The sequence below is a fragment of the Macrosteles quadrilineatus genome, unplaced genomic scaffold (genome assembly GCF_028750875.1).
Source record: "Macrosteles quadrilineatus isolate MER2022 unplaced genomic scaffold, UCM_ALF_1.0 Scaffold_47__1_contigs__length_942521, whole genome shotgun sequence".
Lineage (NCBI taxonomy): Eukaryota > Metazoa > Arthropoda > Insecta > Hemiptera > Cicadellidae > Macrosteles > Macrosteles quadrilineatus.
In genome coordinates, this window is record NW_026542640.1 from 16,463 (window position 1) to 41,798 (window position 25,336).

The 25,336-nt window shown below is 34.7% G+C and overlaps 1 protein-coding gene across 1 annotated transcript in view; it reads left to right on the forward strand.

Annotated features, from left to right (window-relative positions):
* The first annotated feature begins 2,328 nt into the window (after window positions 1-2,328).
* The window catches only part of LOC129005960 (GATA zinc finger domain-containing protein 1-like), a 34,519-nt gene continuing 11,511 nt past the window's right edge, over window positions 2,329-25,336 (forward strand). Inside the window, exons 1-3 of the mRNA XM_054435033.1 lie at window positions 2,329-2,956; window positions 11,699-11,758; window positions 21,607-21,796. Coding sequence (XP_054291008.1) covers window positions 2,660-2,956; window positions 11,699-11,758; window positions 21,607-21,796 — 547 coding nt within the window. The 5' untranslated portion in view covers window positions 2,329-2,659. The remainder of the gene's footprint in view (window positions 2,957-11,698; window positions 11,759-21,606; window positions 21,797-25,336) is intronic.

Genomic DNA, 25,336 nt, shown 5'->3' on the forward strand with positions numbered 1-25,336 from the left:
ACTAAAGGACTAAAAATCACTAGTCATAACCTCTTTAAGGGGTTATGTTTTTGTTTATAACCACTCATTGCCACCCACTGAGCTATAATTCTAACTGGAGGTAGCACTGAATGTCAAAGATGCGTGTCGCCAGCCGCCATGTTTGCGTGAGGTGGGTGTCCATAAGAAGCCATGTTATTGCTATGACAAAAAAACTCACTTTTTTGGAGTTGCTATACAACCTAGTTATAAGAAGCCATGTTATTGCTATGGTAAGAAAACTTACTGCTATACCAACCTAACAAAATCAGCGACTCGCTTTTGACAGACTTCTGCCATGGCAGTGCTACCTCCAGTTATAATTTTAGCTCAGTGTTGCCACCCAAATACAGTATAATCAGCTGATTGGTGTCCGGGAAAACTCATTGCAGTACAGTAGTACGCAATGAAACCCCATTTGAATAAGCTGGCGGCAAACAGCTGTTTTCTGGACTAAATACTTGCGTGGGAAGTTCGTCAAAATAATGTAGTGTGGCGTAAATATATATTATACCATAAATGTTGTGTTTTTCTACAAACCTATACACCATAGAACAATAACAAAATCAAAATAATTCTTTTTACAAAATTGGTAATTTTTAGTAGCAACTACCCTTTAATTGTAAATTGTTTTTGTTCAAAATCATTTTGTCAGCAAAAATTAATTGTTAATTTATTATGTAAATTGGTATGTACCCTTGGAAGAATAAATAAATAATATATATATTTATTTATTCAGTAGTAGTAAAAATTATATAATTACAAATGTAAATTTACCTGAAGTACCCAACGAAAGTGCCATACAAATTAAAACAAAAATATACAACTCTATTGTCTGAACAATCACTTAGTGAAGCTCAAATTCTGTGTTAAAGTAACCTGCTTAGTTAAGACCATACAAGTGGAATGGTGGAATAAATACATCTTATCAAAGTACGAAAGTAGTTATCCATTGGAGAAGATACAACCAATGATTATAAACGAATACAGTAAACAGCATATCCTCATGCTTTTTTTGTAAGCTAGTTAATTTTGGCAATATCGCTCGATATATATATTATTTTTCAATCTAATTCGATAACTTCCAAGTTAAAGTGTTAGTGTAAACCACTAACCACTCACTGTGTAAACCGAACTGAACCGAACGAAACGAACCCAAACAAAACAAACCGAAACCCGAAACCCAAATAACAAATTAACAAAATAATAACAATCCAACCTGCAAAATGCTGCAATCTGCAATCCTGCAAATTGAATTGGACAAACTGCAACTCAACTGCATAGTGCATTAGCCCTAATCCAAAATCCAATTTAAATTCCTGTCAAGTCAATTGTCAAGCTATAAGTGTTAATGTCTTACAATTTTATTCCTGTTTGCCTTTTTTTAGAGCTGCTTGTGCTTGTTTGGTATTGGTACTCTTTGTATTCCAGATCCAGTGTTCGCGGCGCAGTGTTGCCACTTTTAGGGTAATTACCCTTTTTTAGGGTAATTTACTGGTCTTAGGGTAAAGTTTAGGGTAATAGTAGATTTAGGGTAATTTTAGGGTAAAACTAAAAGTTAGCATAAAAATGGAAACTTTACTAAAAAAAATGAAAAAAAACTTCAAAATTTGGCAAAAAACGTTCATTACATACTATGGCCAAACCATCATATTCGATTCAACCGGTTTAAATCGATTGCTATGATGAATTTTTCATAATAAGTTATCCTAATCGATCTTATCAATAGTTGGGAATTATCTGTTTTAGAATGTATCGATTCTATAACACGTTATAGGCCTGATAAAATATGAAATATTATTCATTACTGGGTTTGATATTTAATTATGTGATTGAATTGAATTAAACTGGATTATTTTACAAATTGTGTCAAGAAATTACTACTATGTATAGATTAAAGCTTTGGTGGTACCGTACTGTATTTTAAAGATATGATTGTTCAAAAACAGTAGTAATGGGTCGATACAGTAAAAAAATACGATAGTTCTTGATTCGATTTTTTTCGCTATACGATAGTCGATAGAGCTGTCAAAATCAACATTTTGTTCTTCTTTCGGGTGGTTTTTTAGAATCGAGTCTAATTTTACGTAAATTGATTGATATTGGAACTTCATTTAGTATAATTAACCACCTTATGTAAGATTTATATGATTTTAACAATGTTTTATAGCATTAAACGCAAATATTAACATTTAGGGTAATTTTTAGGGTAACTCAAAGTAGATTTAGGGTAATTTAGGGTAATTTTAGCCCGCCTTTAGGGTAAAATCGCAACAACGCGGTGGCAACACTGTCGCGGCGTCAATCACATCAATAGGTCGTTGAGTGTTATAGGTATAGGCCTAGGCTAGTGTTTTGTTTTTAGTTTGGTCGTTAGGTCAGACAAGTGTTGTTGGGATTAGCTTAGCTTTTAAAAGTCAGGCATTTTCAGGCATCAGGCTACAGTTAAATTTGTAGAAGTAGCCTACACTGTTAACATTACTGTGAGTTGATTTTTACTGTTATGTGATTGATCCCTAAACGTAGGCTAGATACTTTGTTAGCCAATTTGACTTATTTTACATCTTAGGCCTATAACAAATTGACAATTATTTAAATAGATCTAAATTGTGAATTTTTAAATAGGCCTAGTAATTCAATAATGCCTTTGCTTGGTGAAAAGGTACACTGCTATAAATGCACAAAAAATGAAAGCTTTATGTGGCATCAGACTCCTAAGGGTGTTCAGTGCAACGACTGCCACGAATCCGAACACACAGCTAAGGTTGTTGAAGAAGAGGAGAAGAAACCTGCCACGATAGAAAAACCAAAAACTGCCTCCAAAAGAAATTCTACGAGGGCTTCTCGTTGTTATAAGACTCGGCAAAATCCAAATGCCACACCTAAACAGTATTCTACCAAGGGAAAGGGGAGGCGAAGCGTATTTAAGAAAAAAGATGTAAGTAGGAAATTAATTCGACAATTTTAAGGGAATATTTCAGTGAAATTCCATCCATATTGATGTTATTTGGTCCAGGATCACTTCTTGAATATTAAAATGGTATATATTACCTGTTTCCGTCTGTGATCCTATATTTGTTGTATAGAGCAACCGGTTTCAAGGTTATAACCTCATCTTCAGGCTCTTGTTGTCACTCTTGCGAGATCGTCGAGTTTTATAAACACACAAAAACACTAACATTGAAATAAATAAACACGAGACATTGACAGACGAAGACGATTAACATAAATTCGGGAACTAGTTTATGTTAATCGTCTTCGTCTGTCAATGTCTCGTGTTTATTTATTTCAATGTTAGTGTTTTTGTGTGTTTATAAAACTCGACGATCTCGCAAGAGTGACAACAAGAGCCTGAAGATGAGGTTATAACCTTGAAACCGGTTGCTCTATACAACAAATATAGGATCACAGACGGAAACAGGTAATATATACCATTTTAAAATTCCATCCAGGTAACTTAACTTAACTTAGATGGAAATTCGCCTCGGCCTAGGCCTAGTTTGCAGGGTTGCTGCAGTGGGGGGAAAAGTCAGGGAATTTTGTTGGTCTGGAAAAGTCAGGGAATTATGAAAAAATTCTGGAGTTTCTCCTGAAAGACTACCTTTTTACAGATAGCCTATGCTACATTTTGTTCTTAACAGGTTTTTGTTAGGGTGATGACTAATGGTAAAAAGAACGACATAAGCACTGATGCACATTTTTATATCGATAAGTTAGTTATTTATCAGTACGGGTGAGGAATTGATGTATATAGTTTGAAACAAGTTTTGTATTTGGGGCTTTAGGAGTAAATAAATAACTTAAATATTTAACTTACATTTTTTCTATTCCTTCTTGATCTTTAATAGTCGATATCGACTTATGGTATACCGTACATGGAAAAAGTATTTAAGTTATGTAGGCCTAGTCATATTATATAGAAAACCTGGAAAAGTCAGGGAATTTTATTTAAGTTACCAAATTTAGTACCGGTACCTACCCTGGTTAAGTTACCTACTACACAGTGGGGCAAAACGGATTAAGGTATGTTGTCACTGGTGCGGCTGGAACTGACCTCAAGTGTGGTTGAGCTTACTTGCTAACACTTTGGAAACATTGTAAGTAGGAGCACATTTAAAGTTAACTAATGGTCTGATCGGTAGGCCTTGTATCCTTCTTGTATATTTATGGGATCCCCTTCATCACCGGTGCTTTTGAATTCAGGATGTTCATCTTATATCGACATTCTTCGGGATCACTCTGGTGCATTTTTTCACAACGTCGGATAGCTCTTTTTGGTATTTCTGCGTTGGATCCTTGTGAAGCTCGTTGAATTTATTTTAAATATGTAATAATCTTGAACTCCAAGATCGTCCCACTATTACTCCAAGATCGGAGCTCCAACAGTGATGGGTGTTGCGTTCCCCAATCTGCAGGCTTGCGGCGCTTGTATATTGTCGTGATAGTTTAGTATAAAAGCTTTTTGACCTTTTAACTTTTATGTATTTACAAAAATAATACTTTGATAAAGTTATTAAAAAGTCCCTACTGGTATAAAACCTAATTAGACATAGGTACCATTTTATGCATAGGCCTAATTAACATTAATTGGCGATAAATAACGCCTGTGATACTTTGCAATTGCTTGAATTCGAGCAACAGGTACACTGGTACTCTAGTAGTATTATAGCATGTTATTATTGGTATAGGCCTACTCTGTTCAGATTAATACTGTACATCTGTCTGCCCATAACTTTTGCGATATGGGTTAATTAAGGCTATTTAATTTTACTTACCTGAACCAGTAAACGTTATTTTCGATAACACATATGCATATCAGCAATCATCGGCACATCATCAGCGTTAAAAAAAACATCTACGTTCTTAATTGTAGCCGTGAAAATGCTGATTTTGGTATTAGAGGCCCTACTGTCAAAATAGGCTGATGGGTATTCGTTTAATGAAAACGTGGATTGCTTGAGTTCAGTAAATAAAATCTGTATACAAAGGTTTACTTAATTTACCTCCGCACCCGTCAAAACAATCCTGTGTAATAATTTGTTTAACTACTGTACAGCTGTTTCGTGCTACAAGAGCACGCCATCAAGTAAAATGAACGTCAGCTTCTATACTTCCCTCCGTCGTGGGCACACAAAAAATACACAAATACAAATGTAGGAGACATTTATTAATTGTTGAAACAGTAAACCAAGCGAGCAAAAACACGCGCGGTCCGGCGCCGACAATTGTTCTGTTGGAGACCAGGAAATTAAACTAAATACTTCCATCATCGATATATAACGATACACTATAACGACTAAGCGAATTTCCATTCGCCTGATTGGATTTACACTAAATTGTCTCCTTAAAAATATCACATTTTTCCTTATTTAAATAGAATTAGTTTAACACGTACTTAAGATTGCTGCAACAGGGGGGTAAAAAAAGTTTTTTTTTGTCTAATGTTAATAGTTAGGTAAAATATGAACGCATTTTCCAAATTTGATAAAAATATGTTCATAAACAAGCAAACTACAACAGTGTAGGTACTTATTCTCCATAAGAATAACATGGATGTTTAAATTTACAATTTTTTGGAATTGTTTTCGTAACCTTTAGGCGCAAAATAACGCTTCAATATACTAAATTATATGTGTTTTTTTTAACTGTACATAATAGGTTGGAAAGAAATTGCTAAATTTTATGTTTTTTGGGTAAAAAAATTGAAAAAAACCTATTTTTATCCCATAAACCCCTGTCCCATAATCCGATCTAGCTGGTTCCCGAACTCGTTAGAATAAATACGTAGGTTTACATGTGTCTACCAAATTTCATCAAAATCGGATAATTTTGCTCAATTTATCGCGCTAATGGACACACACACACACACAACATATTTATATATATATATAACTTATATATATATATATATATATGAATTTGAACGGAGGGTGTTTTTGGCCTCTGGGGACCTCAAAACGAAAAAGTAAATCGGTCCCGGGTCCAGATCTTACCATGAGTACTACGGTAATAGCTTATTCCCTATATGGGAAATTTGCTAAAAACAAATAAATAAGTTACCGTAACAATTAAATTAAATATAGTAAGTAATATTTACACCAGCTGGGTTAGTACCGGTAACTGTTTTACAATGAAAACAAAATCATACTTTTTGAAATCCTAATGTAATTCTTATAAGGATATTTTACATTATATCTAATTTTCTCTGAAATTGAAATTTCACCCACCGTAAGGGTATCAATACTTTTAATTTGAGACATCTACCATCATTGTAGGACTTGTAAAACTCGAGATATTTTGTGCTGAAAGATTCCCTTGCGGTATAAAATATATACAGGGTGGTAATAAAGTCCGAGGACAGTTAAATATTTTCCAAACGACAACAGATAAATCAATAAGATTTGGTACAACACAACACCACTACTGTACAGTGTACAGTGCTAAGGGTAAAAACACAGTAGAGCAGGGCAGGTAGCTGGTAGCCTGGCTGGTCGCTTACTCGCTTACTGCTATGTAGAATTAAAGCACGCGTTGTTATGGGTACGCACACAGTTGTGCCTAGCTGGTAGCCGACACGGTAGCAGTAAGCTAGGCGGCAAGCTAGAAGAATTGCCAAGTCGATTGTTTGGTAGCTGCAAGCGGGGAAGGCTCGACTGGGGCATGCGCAAATTGCAGAACACGGGATCTTTCACTGTGATCTCTGTATACAGATTGTTGTTTTTTATAGTCGATTTATTTGTTTGTTGTTTTGTTTACATGAAATAAAATTATGGACGTAGACAAATTAATTTGTGCCTCAACGATTCGGGAATGAAATAGCAAATGAACTAGGATTCAAACGTAAGATTATATTATCCCTAGGGCGTACCCAGGATCAAAACTAGGGGGGCAAGAGCGTACTTGAAACAGGGGTGGCCCACCGGGGGGCCTGGGGATATGGAATACCCCCCCAGTCTGTAGGGGGGTCCGTGGGTACTCCCCCGGGAAAATTTTTTAAACAATATGCCGAAATTAGCGTTTTTACGCTATTTTGAGACATTATTAGGCTATAACAAACCTAGCTTGGTAATCCATTTGTTTATAAATGATAGCTAACATTCCGGCTGACAAGCGACTGTACTGAGCGCTACTGTGTCTATGTACCAGTGGTAAAGCGGGGACCAGCGTGTATGCGAGTATGCGACCTGCCCGGCTTTACTGTGTTTTTACCCTAAAAATCTACTTTTTTTAGGAAATATCAGTTTTCTGTCATATTATGGGGACGTCCCGCAAGGAGTCAGAAGGAAATCTTAAATAGAAGCATAGGTTCATATGTACATCAAATTAAAGGTCTTTACTAGCAGAATATAATGCCGGACAACCGAGCCAAGAATGACAGTTGTTCAAAGATTCATTTAATTTGCAATGCTATTATATGCTTACTCCTCAGGGGGCACCCTAGGAATCGGAAGAAAATTGTTAACGTAAGCATAGGTCGATATGCACATCAAGTTAAAGGTCTTCACTAGTAGATTTCAATGCCGTAAATTCAAGCTCAAAAGAACGCCTGAGTAAAAAATGGCTGTCGTTCAAAGATTCAAAATGGCAGATTCAAGAAATCTTTGAACGGCTGCCATTTTGCGCAGGATCAACCTTTTGAAGTGCGCTTTGCGGCATTGTATTCTTCTAAAAAAGACCTTTTATTTGATCTAGATGCTTCCATTTAAGATTTTCTTCCGACTCCTTGTGGGCCGTCCCCCTGAAGAGTTATTGGATCACTGAATATGTGTTAAAATACAGTTTTATGCTCTGTAACTTTGTACCAAGTATTGTAGCTCTATCTACATTATTTTTTAAAATATTTAACTGTCTTCGGACTTTATTACCACCCTGTAGGCCTATATATAATAAATTTAAAAGTTAATTACTAAGTGTATCAACTAATCACTCCAAATATAATGCAATATGACCTTGAACGTAGAATAAGTAGTTGAAGTTGAGAAGGTAGAATAAGGCAATGAAGAAATATATGCAACACATAGCATAATAAATCATCATAATTACTGTACAAACAATAGGTTAGTATACATAAATATTTATAAAGGTTTAAAAATTAAAATGAATGCATGTGACTCATAGTTGTTAGTTGTTGTATATATCTAGTTCAACTCCCAATAGCACATTGTGCATTACTTACCATAAATTATTGCATAGTTGTGTAAGGCAAATAAAGGGTTAGATAAGTGATATTCGATACGAATAAGCTTTTTATCCCAAATCTCCTATCTACCCATTGTTCCAGTTGTGTTACTTCGATGGTCCATCCCTATGAAGAAGAGGGGGCCTGAGGCCCCCCTTTGGATTCTCACGTTGGTAATTTTTTTTACATTGTGCACTAAAAACATCAAAGTTAAATAATGCACACGTATTTGTATGTATAGGACTCGTGAGTACGTGCCAAACGCCCGACAAAGAATTACCTTGAGCGAGAATTTGTTCCCTTAAAGATATATTTTTTATGTGTTTAGATTGTGTATTTACCAACTTCTGAATTGACACCTATTAGGCTACTCCTGGGCCCTGTTTCATAAAAATACTAGTCTAGTAATTACTAGTCTAGTAAATACTAGTCCCGTATTTACCTGTCCTACTAATTTGTGTTTCATAAATGGTTTCATACCGCTACTAAATACTAGTGTATTTTACTAGTCACGTGACCAAAACTACTAGTCACGTGACCAACTTTACAAGGTAAATTTTCAAAACAAATTTCTAACCTCAATCACGGGTTTTCAAACCCTTAATAAAGGTTTTAATTTTGTTTTCATTTGATACAAAAAGTAAATAGTTGTAGAAACGCAGTGTTTTCTTTTAATTAATAACTATATAGACACATAAGTAAAACAATCACACATTATTTATCAAACCGATGTTCATCAATGAGCCTGCCGACGCGCCGGCGCGGCGCGGCGTCGCGTCGCTGCAATCAACACGGTGATTGTAGTAGCCGGTTGTAGGCCTAGTTGCGGCGCTCAACTGTTGGGTGGAAGTTGATCTGTTGCTGCCGCATTCGCTTTGATTTGTATAGTTTTTGTTTTATTCTGAAATATAAAATTAAGCTTGCTATGTGTAAAGAAAAGAATGCTCTAATTTTGAATGTAATTAAATCGTGTAAGGACATTTTGTTTGGAACGCTTTCAAGTACCCTAACCTATGTTTTCAAATACTCGAATGCATAAGAATATTTGGGTTAAAAACCATTTAGTGATATTCTAATTTTGAGTCTACAAACCATGAATAATAAGCCTAAACGTTTGTTGATGTTACAAATAATTGCAATGCCGTTACAAGCAATGGAGAAGTAGGTTTCCTTAAGTATAGTAAAACATGACAAAGGCGCTATTGCAGGGCGTAGCTCAGAGGTAGAGTTTTCGCTTCTCATGTGGTGGGTCAGTGGTTCAAATCCGCACCACCCAGTATACTTTTTGTTCCATTAATTAAACTTTTACATATTTTTACATTAAAATAACAGCTCTAATCAACATCAAATTTTTTTATTACTTTGAATAACAAATTCAGAATACCAAAATGGATTAAGAGTAATGTTTTTATGATAAGCAGTTCAGTCCAACGCCCAAAAATCTAATATAGGCCAACAAAATTGTGAGTACATCACAGGGTTTTAGCTATGTAGGGAAGCAAATAATAAGCACCTCAAATAATACAATGAAACTCCTCTTTAAAATTGCCTTACTATTATTTCCTATTAAAATGTCTTTATAAATAAACCCGAGAGCCTTGGGTGTAAAATAATCTGATTAATGTTGCAATGTTGGATACATTTTTGTACATCTTTGTATGCAATACGGTAAGCGATTTTAATTTGGTTTCTCTCAAAGATTAAAATCTTTTTTCTGTGATGACTAAATAGTTGATATAACCATGAAATTTATCTCAAGTAAATTTAGACTAAAATTTAACAGAAATTGGTAACTTAATTATAATTATTCTAATAGGGCGATTGTACATACATTATAAAATTCAATTTCACTCATTTTGTACTACGCCACATTTATTGATTGTAATTTACATCTAATAATTATCATTTCAGCACTCACAGATCTATTTTTATCTTCAATTGCTAACTTGAGCCAATTTGCACTTGAAAAAAGAATTCAATAATTATTTTTTTTTTATTATATGAGTAATGAAATAACTCTCTTTCCAAAAATACTAGTCTACTTCAAATAATACGGGTGTAGAGAGGTTGTTAGAAAATGGCAAGTATTTACCAGTGTAATTTACAAGAGTAAAACTTTATGAAACACATTGCTGTCTACACTAGTAAAAACCACTAGTAATACTAGTCCCTACACTAGTAACTAGTATTTTACACTAGTAGGTTTTTGAAACGTAGACTTGTAAAATACACTAATATTACTAGTCCATGGACTAGTAAATACTAGACTAGTATTTTTATGAAACAGGGCCCAGATGGTTTTTTGCACATTCTCTGGTTTTTATTTTTTTCTCAAAATATTTAATTTTGGCTTGAGTTAGGTTCTTTTTTACCCTAATGATTATTTTGTGTTAATAGATCATGTGATGGAGGTTGATTTTTAAAACATGTATCTTTTGCCAATTGTATTAGGCCTAGTTAATTTTTTTTCAGTTTTTAGGTTGTTTGTGAGCCAGGGCATATTTTCTCCTTCTTACCATTAACGGTTTTTGGGAAAGAATTGTTGAAATGGATTATGAATCTGTCTGAGAACTCTTCATATTTTATATTATCGGAACTCATGTAAACATTGGTCCAGGGCTCACTTCTGATTTGGTTCAATAAATAATATAGGCCTACCTATATTTTGAGCCGATAATTTACGTAATTTGCGTTTAAATGGTTTATTTTTGTTAGTATTAAGGTATAAATTAGGTTAACAGTTGACCATCATGATTAGAAAGACAGGTTATAGGCCTAATACCGTCGATAGATAGTTTAAAATCGTGGTTTTTTTACTATGAAATTATCAATACTAGTTTTAGGGTGTTCTGTTACTCGAGTTGGAAAATCCACAAGATATCTAATATGGAGGCTCTTTAATGTATTTTTTTTTAGCATGATTTGATTTGTATGGTTTTTTAGAACTAGTTATACTTAATATTCTTTTAACATCAATATTAATTTCCCCCCCCCCCCCAAATCATATGTTAAATATTTTTTTTTAATAAAACCTAACCAAAGTACAACAACCCCGGTCGGTTTGTTCGGATTGTTTTAAATTTTTATTTGTTTTTAACTTCAATATACACTCTTTTTACACAATTTCATGTTTCAGAAATATTTCATTTAAGGTAAGTTGGGTTTTGTAAATTTTTACCAAATATTTAAATAGATTTATATAGCCTACCTCAAGTCATCGATTCTAGTTTAGTCTTGGGCGATTAGTCTCTAAACAACAGTATCATTTTTAAGCCTCTTATCTTCTTTTAATTATTTGAACACATTGTCGTTATCGATTCACAATAAAACATTTAACAACCACAAACACGGATACAATGCGCAGTCGGCCATAACACGCACAATGAGGGAAAATCCTAAAGCTCCACCAAAAAAATGACAAATCGACTTACATATTGAATACTGTAACTGTATGTATATGGATTTAATATTAACTAACAGGAATTTTCTTTTTAATTTCAGCCAGTAAAGCTGACCCCGTCTGGTGCTACTTATACTACCTCAACAATGGTGCTTTACAAGGTAATGTGTTTACTTATGTAACATTTACTTCATTTTGTGTGTGAACTGATTTACAAAGAGTCACATTATGTCTCTTACAAAGACAAAACATATGCCTAATTTTCATTTTTTTATTTTCACTATCTTCATTTAGTTTTAGTAACACTAACACATAACTTAATACCCTGGTATTAGTATACTTGGCTTCTGGCCAAGTATGTATTTAATGTCAAGAATCAAGAATCAAAAGCTTTATTGTCATTGGCCTTTTTATAAGGAATAGACATATTCAACAGAAATAGAAACTAAAACTAGAAAAGATAGTGGGTTCTAAATTAAAAATCAATATTAATATTAGACAATAAATACTTTGTTATACAATAATATGGATTGTTGATGAGCCACTCAAACATTTTGGCCAATCTATGGGCAGTGATGTCAAGATTGATTAGACACTTGTATTGTAAGAACGTATACTCTCTCTAAAAGTGAATTGATGAAGATTAGCTTTAGTGTAGAGGAGTATGTGGAAAATGTACAAATTTACTATAGTCATAATTTTAAGGTTTATAAAAAAAGAAGTCGACAGCTATCCACAGGGCCAGCCCTATGGATTGTTCGTTATAATTTTTTTTTGCAATAAAAGAATTTCATGGGTGTGGGGGGAGTGTTCCCATAGTACAATCCCGTAAGAAATATGTGATTGAAAAAAACCAAAATAAGTAGTCCGAAGGTATTCATTACTAACAAAATCTCTTGAGTAATCAAATTGAAATTAGGTTAGGAGTTAAGGAAAGGCCAATTTTTCTGATTAGGATTATTATTTATAATGAAATTATGTACAAATTGAAATTAGATAATTTTAGAAATTGTGAAATTTTATTTTTTTAGAGTCAAAAACAAATTTTTACCCCATAAACCCCCCCCCCCCCATTAACCCCCGTTCTCATAGTCTGGGTGTTTAGTAGTCAGTGTCAAATATTTTAAGGCATTATTATGCACACAAATTTCGATTTGCATCAAAATTTGAGTGCATAATAATCAATATTAATATTAGACAATAAATACTCTGTTATACAATAATATACTGATACCAGAAGTAGGAGTGAGATATGACTATCCAAATTGCGTACATACAAATACGCAATTTGGATACTCATATCTCACTCCTACTTCTGGCAACAGCCATTTTTAGATTTTCCCAAATTTCTTGACATTGCCTAATAAAATCTCATATTTCTCAACTTTTAACCTGCATAATGATATTTTCAATTGCATTTTTAAAATCGTCATTAAATTTTCTATCAGAACACATACAATATGGTACAGCTTAACCCATTCAAAAGTTTGTAAATTGGACTTAAATAACAAATTTTTAAAACTCGATAAAAAGGGCGCTACAACTTGCTTAACATTTTTTATCAAGTCGTGTTAAAAACTGTCAAATAGTATAAAAAACACCTCCTCATTTTAAGCTTTAAAATTATATGCAATATGTGACATGTTGTCAGCCTAAGGGGAGAAATATTGCGTTAAACATAAAATTAATCATTTTTTCATTAACTGCTCGCAATTAAAAGAATGCATTTAGTGAAAGTTGTGTGCAAAAGGTATCTGTATAGTTAAGTATACCCCAAGTAAACTTGTAAAATCAAATTCTGTAGTGTATAGTACACCCCAAACTAGTTGTAGTGCTTTGAATTCCACGCAAAAGTAGTGATATTTATCAATACACACGTTAGCTGTGATTACGAAGATACTGATCATATGTAATTTAGATTATTTTTACCGAACAAATTTTGGGATCACATCATCTGTCCGAGTTTCATTTGTCTGAGGTTTGATAAATAACTAATAATATTTAGATAAATCAACTGTCCGAGTTTTCATTTGTCCGAGTTTATTAAATTATTTTTAAAAATATCAAAATATCAAGTGTCCGAGTTTTCAACTGTCCGAGTAGAGTCAACATCAAAAATGTGACACAGCGTGCCGAGACTGGCGTCTCAGGCGCCTGGTCAGAAGCCGATGTAAACCTCTTCTGCGAAGAAGTCGGGCATTGTGCGAGAGCTCCTCACGTAGACTAAAAAAAATTATATTATATCTTTTTTACATTATCAACAAGTTTGGTTGGTTAGTTTAGCTTATGACGGTTTAATTTTATAATAAAACATTTCCAAATTAATTTTATAATAAAAAATTATAAGTAAACCTTCATCCAATTTTTATCTTTTATATCTTTTTTATATTATCAGTAAGTTTGGTTGGTTGTGTTAGGTAATGACAGTTTAATTTTATAATAAAAAATATAAAAAAAATTAAAAAAATAATTTTATAATAAAAGAATTATAAAATTAATTTTATAATTATCTTTCTTAAGTCGACGTGAGGGGCTCTCGCACGATGCCCGACTTCTTCACAGAAGAGGTTTACATCGGCTTCTGAGCAGGCGCCTGAGACGCCTGTCTCGGCGCTCGGTGTCACATTTTTGATGTTGACCCTACTCGGACAGTTAAAAACTCGGACACTTGATATTTCGATATTTAAAAAAATAAATTTAATAAACTCGGACAAATGAAAACTCGGACAGATGATTTATCTAAATATTATTAATTATTTATCAAAACTCGGACAAATGAAACTCGGACAACTGATTTTTCTAATATTTTGTAATTTTTGACAAACTCGGACAAATGAACTGTAGTGTATTAATTTAATTATAAAATGAATTATATATTTCTAATTCAGATTCAAATATTACAAGTATTACATTTGCTAGCTCGATCCATGTACCGTTAGATATCGTACGATGTGACGTCATATGGCTTGATCAAATAAACTAACCCCATTGGTTGTTTCCATCACACCACCTTCCGTTCCCACTGCTACCTCGATCACCCGACACTCTCTGTACAACAGTCATCGTCCTACCTCACCGGCTCCCGCACACCAATGCGGTTTTTCTTAACGTAAAGTGTGTTAATTATTTTGAGCACCTGATCCTCCTTCGCTCGCACCCAGGTTCGGATGCGACAATGGCGACGAGTGCGACAACCTACTGCGTGGATAAAGGAAGCGCGTTTTACAGTGCAGTGCCATTGTTTCGGTACGTTACATGCCACTAGACGGCAATTTTTACCTATTAAAATAGATTTGCAAGTACAAGGTAAACAAATGAGATTTGAAGTAGATTCAGGTGCTTGTGTTTCTGTTGTTTCGGAACAATTTTACAATAAGCACTTAAGTGATGTAAAACTAAACCCCACAGATCTAGATCTGAGCTCCTATACTCATGAAAAAATCAAACCTGTAGGTAAAATCAATGTTAATGTTAAGTACAAATCAGTAGAAAAATGCCTATCATTGTATGTTATAAGCAATGGTGCTAATCCTCTAATTGGTCGGGATTGGATTAAAGATCTCCAAATCGTTGTTAGTATCCCCAACAATGTAAATAGTGTAATGTCGACTTCAGATGAAGTAAAAGTAGAATCCGGCAATGAGTCTAAAGTTGTGCGAGATTTATTAAACGAATTCCCAGAGGTATTTACCACTAAGCTAGGCTGTTACAATGGAGATCCTGTTAAGTTAAAGCTCAAATCAAATGTAGTACCTAAGTATTGCAAACCAAGACCTATACCTTATTCTTTAAAAGACAAAGTAGAACAGGAATTACAATGTTTAGTTGACGATGGTATCATTTCCACTGTTTCAACTAGTGATTGGGGTACACCTATTGTTCCCGTACTAAAACGTAATGGCAAAATACGCATTTGCGGTGACTTCAAAGTTACCTTAAATCCATATCTAGAAGTAGATAGACATCCTATACCTCGCATTGAAGATCTTTTTGCAATCTTACAGAAAGGAAAACAATTTTCTAAAATAGATTTATCATCAGCCTATATGCAACTTAGGTTAGACGATGAAAGTAAGAAACTTTGTACCATAAGTACACACAAGGGGTTATTTGCATATAACCGACTTTGTTACGGAATATCTTCTGCCCCAGGTATTTTTCAACGGGTAATTGAGCAAACACTACAAGGTATCCCGGGTGTAGCGTCATTTCTTGATGATATTATTGTTACCGGAGCTGACACAGCTGAACACCTGTCGAGACTAAGAGAAGTGTGTAGTAGGCTAAAGACAACAGGGTTAACTGTTAGTAAAGATAAATGTCAATTTTTCAGTGATAGCTTAGAGTACTTAGGGTACGTAATTAGCCAAGAGGGTCTTGCCACATCCAAAGATAAAGTCAAAGCCATTGTAGAGGCACCAGTTCCAAAAGATGTTACACAGCTCAAGGGTTTTCTAGGTCTAGTTAATTACTATGCAAAGTTTGTACCAAATGTTGCTACCATTCTAACACCCTTGTATCAATTATTAAGGAAAGACGTAGTTTTTAAATGGTCTTTGTCATGTCAAAAGGCGTTTGAAGCTATAAAAGAAAGATTAGTTTCAGCTAATGTGCTAGCGCACTACAACCCAGACTTGCCAATTAAATTGTCATGTGATGCGTCACCCTACGGCATCGCAGGAGTGTTAAGCATTGTTGACAAAAATGGAATAGAAAGACCAATTTCATTCACAAGTAGAGTACTAAACTCAGCAGAAAGGAACTATTCTCAAATAGACAAAGAAGCACTAAGCATTGTTTTCTGTGTAAATAAATTCAATCAGTATTTATGGGGCAGGAAGTTCACTCTTTGTACAGACCATAAACCACTATTAGCTATATTTGGTTCGAAAAAAGGGTTACCAGCATTTGCAGCTGGCAGACTACAACGCTACGCGTTATTTTTGTCAGGTTACGATTACGACATTAATTATGTTAAGTCACAAAATCATGGTAACGCGGATGGATTGTCTAGACTTCCGCTAAATTGTAATGACAGGGAAGAAAGTAATGTAAATATTGATTATTTAGGAACATATCTCCAATGTATATCAGAGTGCGATGTACCAATAGATTTTAATGATGTGCGTAAGGAAACTCAAAAAGACAGTGAGTTAAACAGAATCCTTGGATTTGTTTTGTACGGCTGGCCAATCAATTCGGACGTTAATCTAAGTGACTATGTCAAAAGGCAAGCTGAGCTAACAGTTGAACACGGAATACTAATGTGGGGCTATAGAGTAGTCATTCCAAAATCCTTAAGAGGGGCTTTATTAAAAGAATTACATAATGGACATCTAGGAGTTGTAAAAATGAAGTCGTTAGCCAGGTCGTATTTATGGTGGCCTTCTATTGATAAGGATATTGAGGCCGTGACTAACAGTTGCTCAGCGTGTCTTGCACAGCGGGAATCTCCTGTTAAAAGTAAACTTCATGTATGGGAATTTCCTCCCAATGTTTGGCAAAGAATTCATGTCGATTTCCTTGGACCATTAAAAGGACAAATATATTTAATTGTACTAGACGCCCATAGTAAATGGATTGAGGTAGAACTTGTTAGTTCCACTTCAGCCAAACAGACCATTGACAAACTCAGGCCTATGTTTTGTAGATTTGGCTTACCAGAAATAATAGTTAGTGATAATGGTCCACCTTTTTGTTCTGAGGAATTTTCAAAATTTTTGAAACAGAATGGAATAAGACAAATCTTGACTCCACCTTACCATCCAGCTTCTATTGGCCAAGCTGAGAACGCGGTAAAATCAGTAAAGAAAAGATTAAAATGTGCAATCTTTGAAAATGAGGATGTAAATATAGCTTTACGTAGATTTCTTATCTCTTATTGTAACACAGTCCATAGTACCACTTGTGAATCTCCCGCCAAACTTATGTTTAATCGACCATTAAGAACTAGGTTAGATTTAATCAGACCAAACATTCAGTCAACTGTTGCTCAAAAACAAGAGAAACAGATCATAAATGCAAGGGGTACTCATACTAGACAATTAGCTATAGGACAATGTGTACTAGCAAGAGACTATAGAGGGAAGGATAAGTGGGTTGAATGTACGGTTGTTAGACGACTAGGGCCAGAAACATACATTGTACAACTAGAGACAGGCTCAACTTGGAAGCGACACATAGATCAGCTGGTAGGCTTGCAATCAGGCAGCAACATCAACACGGAACATAGCAGATACTACGATCCCGTGACGTCAACATCAGCTGTTACTACTTCCTGTGTATCGTCAGCACCGATGTCGTCACCAGCCAGGCCGCCCCACCAGCACACCCAGCCTCAACAGCTGAGTTCTCCCACTACTACGCGTCACTCACCAACTACACGCCAGTCCGAGCGGCATAGTCCTATTGTTGCGAAACGCCATTCTTTACAACCCGATCAGCTGACTGCTACGTCACCTGTTACAACTAATACTAGGCGATATCCACAACGGGATAGGAATCCTCCAAAGAAAATGGATTTGTAATTGTTTGTTATGGTTTTATATTTACGCTTGTTTGCAATTCTATTGTGTTTATTTTCAGCACTGATGTTTCAATATTTTTGTGTTTATTTTCAGCACTTATGTTTCAATATTTTTCTGTTTATTTTCAGCACCGATGTTTACAATCTTTAAAGTTGTTTTTAACTCTGATGTTTTCAAATTGTGTTTTTATTTTCATTACTGATGTTTTCAATTTGTGTGTATACATTTTTCCATAAAAATTTTATACAAGCTATGTTCAAAAGTAAGGGCGGAGGAAATGTAGTGTATTAATTTAATTATAAAATGAATTATATATTTCTAATTCAGATTCAAATATTACAAGTATTAAATTTGCTAGCTCGATCCATGTACCGTTAGATATCGTACGATGTGACGTCATATGGCCTGATCAAATAAACTAACCCCATTGGTTGTTTCCATCACACCACCTTCCGTTCCCACTGCTACCTCGATCACCCGACACTCTCTGTACAACAGTCATCGTCCTACCTCACCGGCTCCCGCACACCAATGCGGTTTTTCTTAACGTAAAGTGTGTTAATTATTTCGAGCACCTGATCCTCCTTCGCTCGCACCCAGGTTCGGATGCGACACCCCAATTTTTCAAATACAAGGTAGGACTAATAATATATTTTTTATTGTAAATATACACAAATCATGGATAAGCTGCACCTTAAGAATCTTAAATACAGGTTATGTCTCATGCATGTTCTTGATGCATACACTGCACACGTAAATTATTTAACAGTTAATTAAATTTGGACATATATTTTACAACATATGTATATTGGACATATGTTTATTAGACAAACTAAAATTGGCAAACCCATCTAGGTTTTGCAGCACACCTTAACTGCAGTCTTGGATCACTTAGATTTTGGTCAAACTTAAATATGAAGTACATAGGCTATACAATTTTAAAATAGCACTTCTTTTCATTACACTAATGAGGTAAGAGACTTAAGTCATCTGGATTTGGACGAGGAAGACCCGTTGCATGGGCAGGCAGATTCCCTGATCTTTTGCTATCTTATTCCTTGTTTGGGCATTCCTTAAATAGTGAATTGTATGCTACAGATTTATAAAATGAAAAGGACTTGAGAAAGCTGTATAATATACTCAAAATCAAAATGAAAACATTTTTAGATTTCCAAGGCAATCAATCAATCAATCAAATATTCTTTATTCACAAAGTTTAGACAATATGTCTTGCATAGCGTCATTAAACTAACATAAACAAAAAAAAAATTTTAAGGCACCGTTTGACCCTTTATGAAAAAAGTCCACTGGGCTGAGGCTGTGCAATGTGCTGCCTGCAAGCTATAAGTTGTTAAATGAAAATAATTTTAAAGATAATATAGTTGAACTCTTAATTTACAGAGCCTTTTATTTAATTGCATATTTTCACAATGCCCCTTTAGTTTAGAATAGTTTTATCATTCAATTTTGTTAATTTATATCATCTTCTTGATTACTATTTTATTTGTTATGTTCTGATAATTTTAACTCTGACAATGCACCTATTCTGTATGTACCAACACATGTAAAGAATGTCTATGTCTATACAGTAGGCCTAGTTGTAAAAAAGTTGAGAGGACCCTTTCCTATACTGTAAGATTACAGTTGCAGCAATGAAGAAAAGCTAAAAAAACACACAGTCATGTAAGTTTTAACAACGTATTTAAAATTCTTAAGGTGCGGCTCTTCCACCTTTCTGTTTGTATTCAATTAAACTAAATAATATTTCCTTGTATTTCAAAATTTATTCTGTAACATCACTTAAATTGCAAATATAATGTTAATTATTCATTCTTATAATTACTTCTGACTTGTGTTTTCATAAAATACTCTATACTAACCTGGTATTTAATAATTCAAAGCTTCATATTTCTCCCCTTAGGCTGACATAACATGTCACATATTGCATATAATTTTAAAGCTTAAAATGTGGAGATGTTTTTTAATTTTTTATACTATTTGACAGTTTTTACGACTTGATAAAAAATTTTCTTATGCGAGTTGTAGCACCCTTTTTTTTAGATTTTTTCCAAATTGGTTATTTAAGTCCAATTTACAAACTTTTAAATGGGTTTAGCTGTACCATATTATACGTCTTCTGATAGAAAAGTTAATGACGATTCTAAAAATGCATCTGAAAATATCATTATGTAGGTTAAAAGTTGAGAAATGTGAGATTTTACTAGGCAATGTCAAGAAATTTTGAAAAATCTAAAAATGGCTGTTGCCAGAAGTAGGAGTGAGATATGACTATCCAAATTGCGTATTTTTATCGCAATTTAAAAAATTGAGTATCAATTGCGTATTTTTATCGCAATTTGCGGGCATAATAATGCCTTATAATATTTGACACTGACTACCAAACACCCTGTATATATGAATTTGAACGGAGGGTGTTTTTTGCCTCTGGGGACTTCAAAACAAAAAAGTAAATCTGTCCCGGGTCCAGGTCTTACTATGAGTACTATGGTACGGTAATAGCTTATTCCCTATATGGGAAATTCGCTAAAATCAGAACATTTTTAAACTGTGACCCCACCTCATTTTCACCAAATACACACTGTTTAAAATTCTCACATTAAAGCTGCACACCCTGTATGCAATCAAAATGACCATTTCAGGATAGTTGCCATATTGGTTCTAGTGAATTACCTCTTTTCATCTAAGTAAGTTACCATAACCTTTAACCTGCAGCCAAATTTCAGTTATAGTGTAACCTTGATTTCTGAAAAAAATCTGTTTCTTAGCAAATACTTAATCTGTCAGAAAACATTGTTTCCTAAACTTTAAAAGAAATTGAATCCAAAACTAGATAGGGACCAAAACCGTAATTCACTGGTTATTCCCAAAGTTGTAATCCAGTAAATGACCTACTGTTTATTGTTGGTTAGGATTTTGATCTTTAAATGAGTACCTACAAAATTGTACCTTACCATGTTTACTGGAATTACATCATATAATATACCGTATTGCAGTTTCCACCAATAGTCTAAGAGCCATAACAAATACGACCAACCTTGTTTGTACAAGTCGCCATAGTGGGAAGCTTGAAGATGAACTAGTTTGAACACTTAATTTTGTATGTGTTACAAAGTTTCCAACCAATTGCAGGGTAGACTCCAATCAGGTTCCAAAGTTTGTTTGTGGTTGGCTAGAAGATTAGGCAAAACAAAAAGCTTGAAATTAATTTGTTTATACGAAACAGTAATTTACTCGAGGGTGGTCATTCACTGGTGCACTCACCCTACATAAAAAATTACAATTACAATTTAAATTGTAGTAAATGTTTACTGATAATTTGTTATGTGTACATAACAATCTTAAGGGGGTTTAAAGCTCAGTGTTGAATCCATATACGTCAGAGAGCATATAGCCTTTTAATTTTAAGTAATTTGTTTATGACCAATCAAAAATAATAATGACTAAGACTAATGTTGTTTCAGCAAACAGTTTGGAGAAGCGGGGATATAGTGTCAGTTCGTGATGTGGAGGGAGGTATATACTACGCTCAGCTTGACTTGTTCCTCAGTGACATGTATTGTGAACCGAGTGCTTCCATTACCTGGTTATTGCCAACTCGTAATGATTCGCCATTCAAAGACAAAGGATTTGATCCTATGTCATATGTACTTGGTAAGTTTTTCAATGAAAAATTTAAATGTATCATAAAGGCCATGCCACCCCTAGTTCGCTCCTGCGGTGGGCGCTAAGTTTAAAAATCGCTCACCATGTTAACAAATGGGACATAATCTGTGTGGAGACATAATCTTCGTCTCCTTCGATCATGATGAAATTGTGAGGATCTTCCAAGTTAGCAGGGACCTGATCTTCGACTCCCGCGGTCGCGATAATATCCCGGATATCATCTGCGATTGCGGATGAATAGTGACAAGCTTCTACGTTAACGGCGGTTGATTTTCTGTGGTCGCGCAGATTTCATCAAAGTCTCCCGCGATCGCGGCAAAACCGATTATTGGTAAAATAAATTTATAAAAAAAATTTTAGACCCCATGTGAGGCCCCCTTCTAGACCAAGGCCGCGGTAACCGCCGTGTCTGCCGTTAGGGAAATACGGCCCTGTTCTCCATATGGGAAATTAAAAGTATTAACCAATATTAAACATCAACACTAACTACAGTAACAGTATAACTCCTTACGTGCATTCATCTTACAACTTAAAAATCTCTGTCCATTAAATTTATTTTTCAACATAATTTTTTTTTTAATGGAATAAACCTTTTTAAGCAGCTTCCTCAACAGCTAAATCCAGAGTCTTATTTACTCAGGTTTAAGAAACATCTAAAAATCACATTACAGTAGAACACCGACCTCGGAATAACCGACTCCTCGGGATATCCGACCTAGTGTCCGATGCTTGATCACGGATGTTGCCGATATCGTGGCAAACGATTGCTACTGTTGCCGAGACCGTAAGACATGCTCACGGGTGTTGACGTGGTCACGAGAGACGATTACCGATGTTGCCGGAACAGCAAGAAATGATCATGAGTGTTGCCTCGGTCGCGGGAGACGATTACTGATATCGCGGGGACCGAACTGTCTCGATATCCGACCTTTTGGCCATTCCGACCATGACCCGGTCTTGTCATGGTCGGACACGTCATCAAGATGGCGGATAGCTAAAATAATCTTTGGAAGTGCTCTCGTTTATCTTTTAAAATCAGTTATTTTTAGCCTACACAATCTATTTTTTATCAGTTAAAAGTGAATTATTAACATACCTCTTTTCGTTCAGAAAAACATAGAGTGAAATAGTCGGTGATAGTGAAGATCCAGGACATTATCTGTCCAGCACAGTTGGAATGTGATAGATAACTGGTTGCACAAATATCCTGATAAGACCTGGTTGCGCAAACCTGCTGAACCTGCTGATAAGACCCGGACAAGGTCAGGATCACCAAGTAACTCAGGTGGACTTGTGTCGTCTGTTTGTTTACATTGTCCTGGACTTTTATTAATTTAACGTATTATAATTGAATTATTTTTTTTAAATATAAAATAATTCTATATTTTAACTTGCTGAACATTTTTACTATTAATTAATTGACATGTGCATACACATTTTCTTTGTTTTTTAAAGGGGAGTTTGTTTACATTGGACTTTTAACTTTTAAAAGGTAAACAAACCCTACACCTGGACTTATCTTATACTACTGATTATTTTGAGAAATGATTATTGGCTGATGGAATGAATAATGAGCCTGTGTTAGGCGATTCCTTAAACTATTAGCTCATAAATAAAATAATATAAAGTTTATATATATATATAGTCCATTCCAGATAAATAAAATGACAAAATTCCCATGTGGAACATGTGGGAAAGGTGTAGTCACGTCAGGTGTTCTGTGCAATGGAGCTTGCAATCTATGGTTCCACAGCAAATGTATAAATATGAAAAATATAGATTTAAAAAAAAATTTGCAAGGAGAAAAATCATGATTGGAAATGTGAGGATTGTTTTTCATCTAATGACAATAACTCCCTATTGACCCTGAAAGAAAGAATTTCAACCCTAAACAATGATACGGAGTTGGATCCTAATACGTCACTGACCATAGCAGAAGCTGGAGTTCTGCTGCTGGAGGAAAATGATACTTTGAAACAACAAGTTCATGACTTAAAAAATGATAGGGTTAAACTTGAACAGCAAGGTGAGGCTAAGGTCAAAGAACTTGAAGAAAAACTGCTTTCTTTGTCAGGAGAAATTAGTAAATTAGAGGACGAATGCTCAGCTAAATTACAAAACACACATGATAAAACAAAAAAGGAAGTAGAACTTAGGATTAATGTAGTATCTCAATTGGAAGATGACAAGCAGAAATATTTAACTCAACTTAAGGAATATAAGTCACAAATTGATACATTAAAGGCACTTTTACGTCAAGAAACAGAAAAGCTCAAGATAGAAAGAATGAACTCTGAAGCAAGTTTGAAAGAATTAGAGGTTTTTAAGGATCAGATGTCTGAACTGAAACAATACAAAACCAAAATTGAGATCAAACTAAAAAAGCTGGAGGTTGAAAAGGATGCTGGAGAAGTTTCTAAGCTATTAAGGTCTGACGATGTAGCTTGGGACAAAGCACGATGGGTGGACGACACCATTCTTCAGTCTTACTTTCATTCATTTAGTGTGAACCCTGATCTTGATAAAGCATCTATTCTTTTTCTAGGCCCTCTTACAACAGAAATTCTTAAACACAGTTGTCAAGAAGATGCTCAATTTGAACTGGAGGTCATGCTCTTCAAGTCCTGCAGATATGTGTTTTGTTGTCTGAGTGATCGCCTTACCCCCGACATGGAAGATTCTGGATCCCATTGGAGTCTTTTAATATTTGACATCCCTAGGAAATTGACCTTTCATTTTGACTCAAGCTCTAATCACAATGAGCTCAGTGCACGCAAACTTATGTCTAATATTAAGCTAGAGGACAGTACTCTTGTGAATATTCCCTGTGCCCAGCAAAAGAACAACTATGAGTGTGGAATAAATGTACTAGTCTACACAAAGCTAGTCACTGATTTCTACTGTCAAAGCCCCCAACATAAGCAAGTGCCTTTACATGATTGGTTTGATACACATTTTTGTAAAAATAAAAATAGCTCCTTTTTGCCAACCGAAACATGCACAACTGGTACACAAACTTTGCAATCTAAAAATATTCAGCTATGTACAACCATAGATAAATCATACTCCCTAAGTAGATTTGTCATCCTTATGGAACAGCTGAAGCCAATTTCATTGTTAGTTCTGTACGTCCAACTGTAGAGGTTATGTTTTGTTTACAATTTGTTTCTTGTTATTTCAGTTATTTTAAACCTTATTTAACCAAATAATACGATTTAATCATAAACAATAACTGGTTTCCTAGTTATATAACCAAATAGTAAAGCACAAATCATGAAAATAACACTAAAATAATAGAAACAAAATTTTGTCTACCCCAGCGATCAGTGTGGACATACATGAACTAGACACAAAAAACAAGCTTCAAAATTTACAATGGGATGAGGAGTCTACTTGTGTTGCTTAGTCTATGGTACAACCAAAGGTTCTACTGAGAATAGTACTAAAATCAAGCCAGGCGATGAATGGATACGTGTGAGCAGATCCTATAAGAAAAGTAGACGCGCAAGCAAGGAAAATGTCTTACCA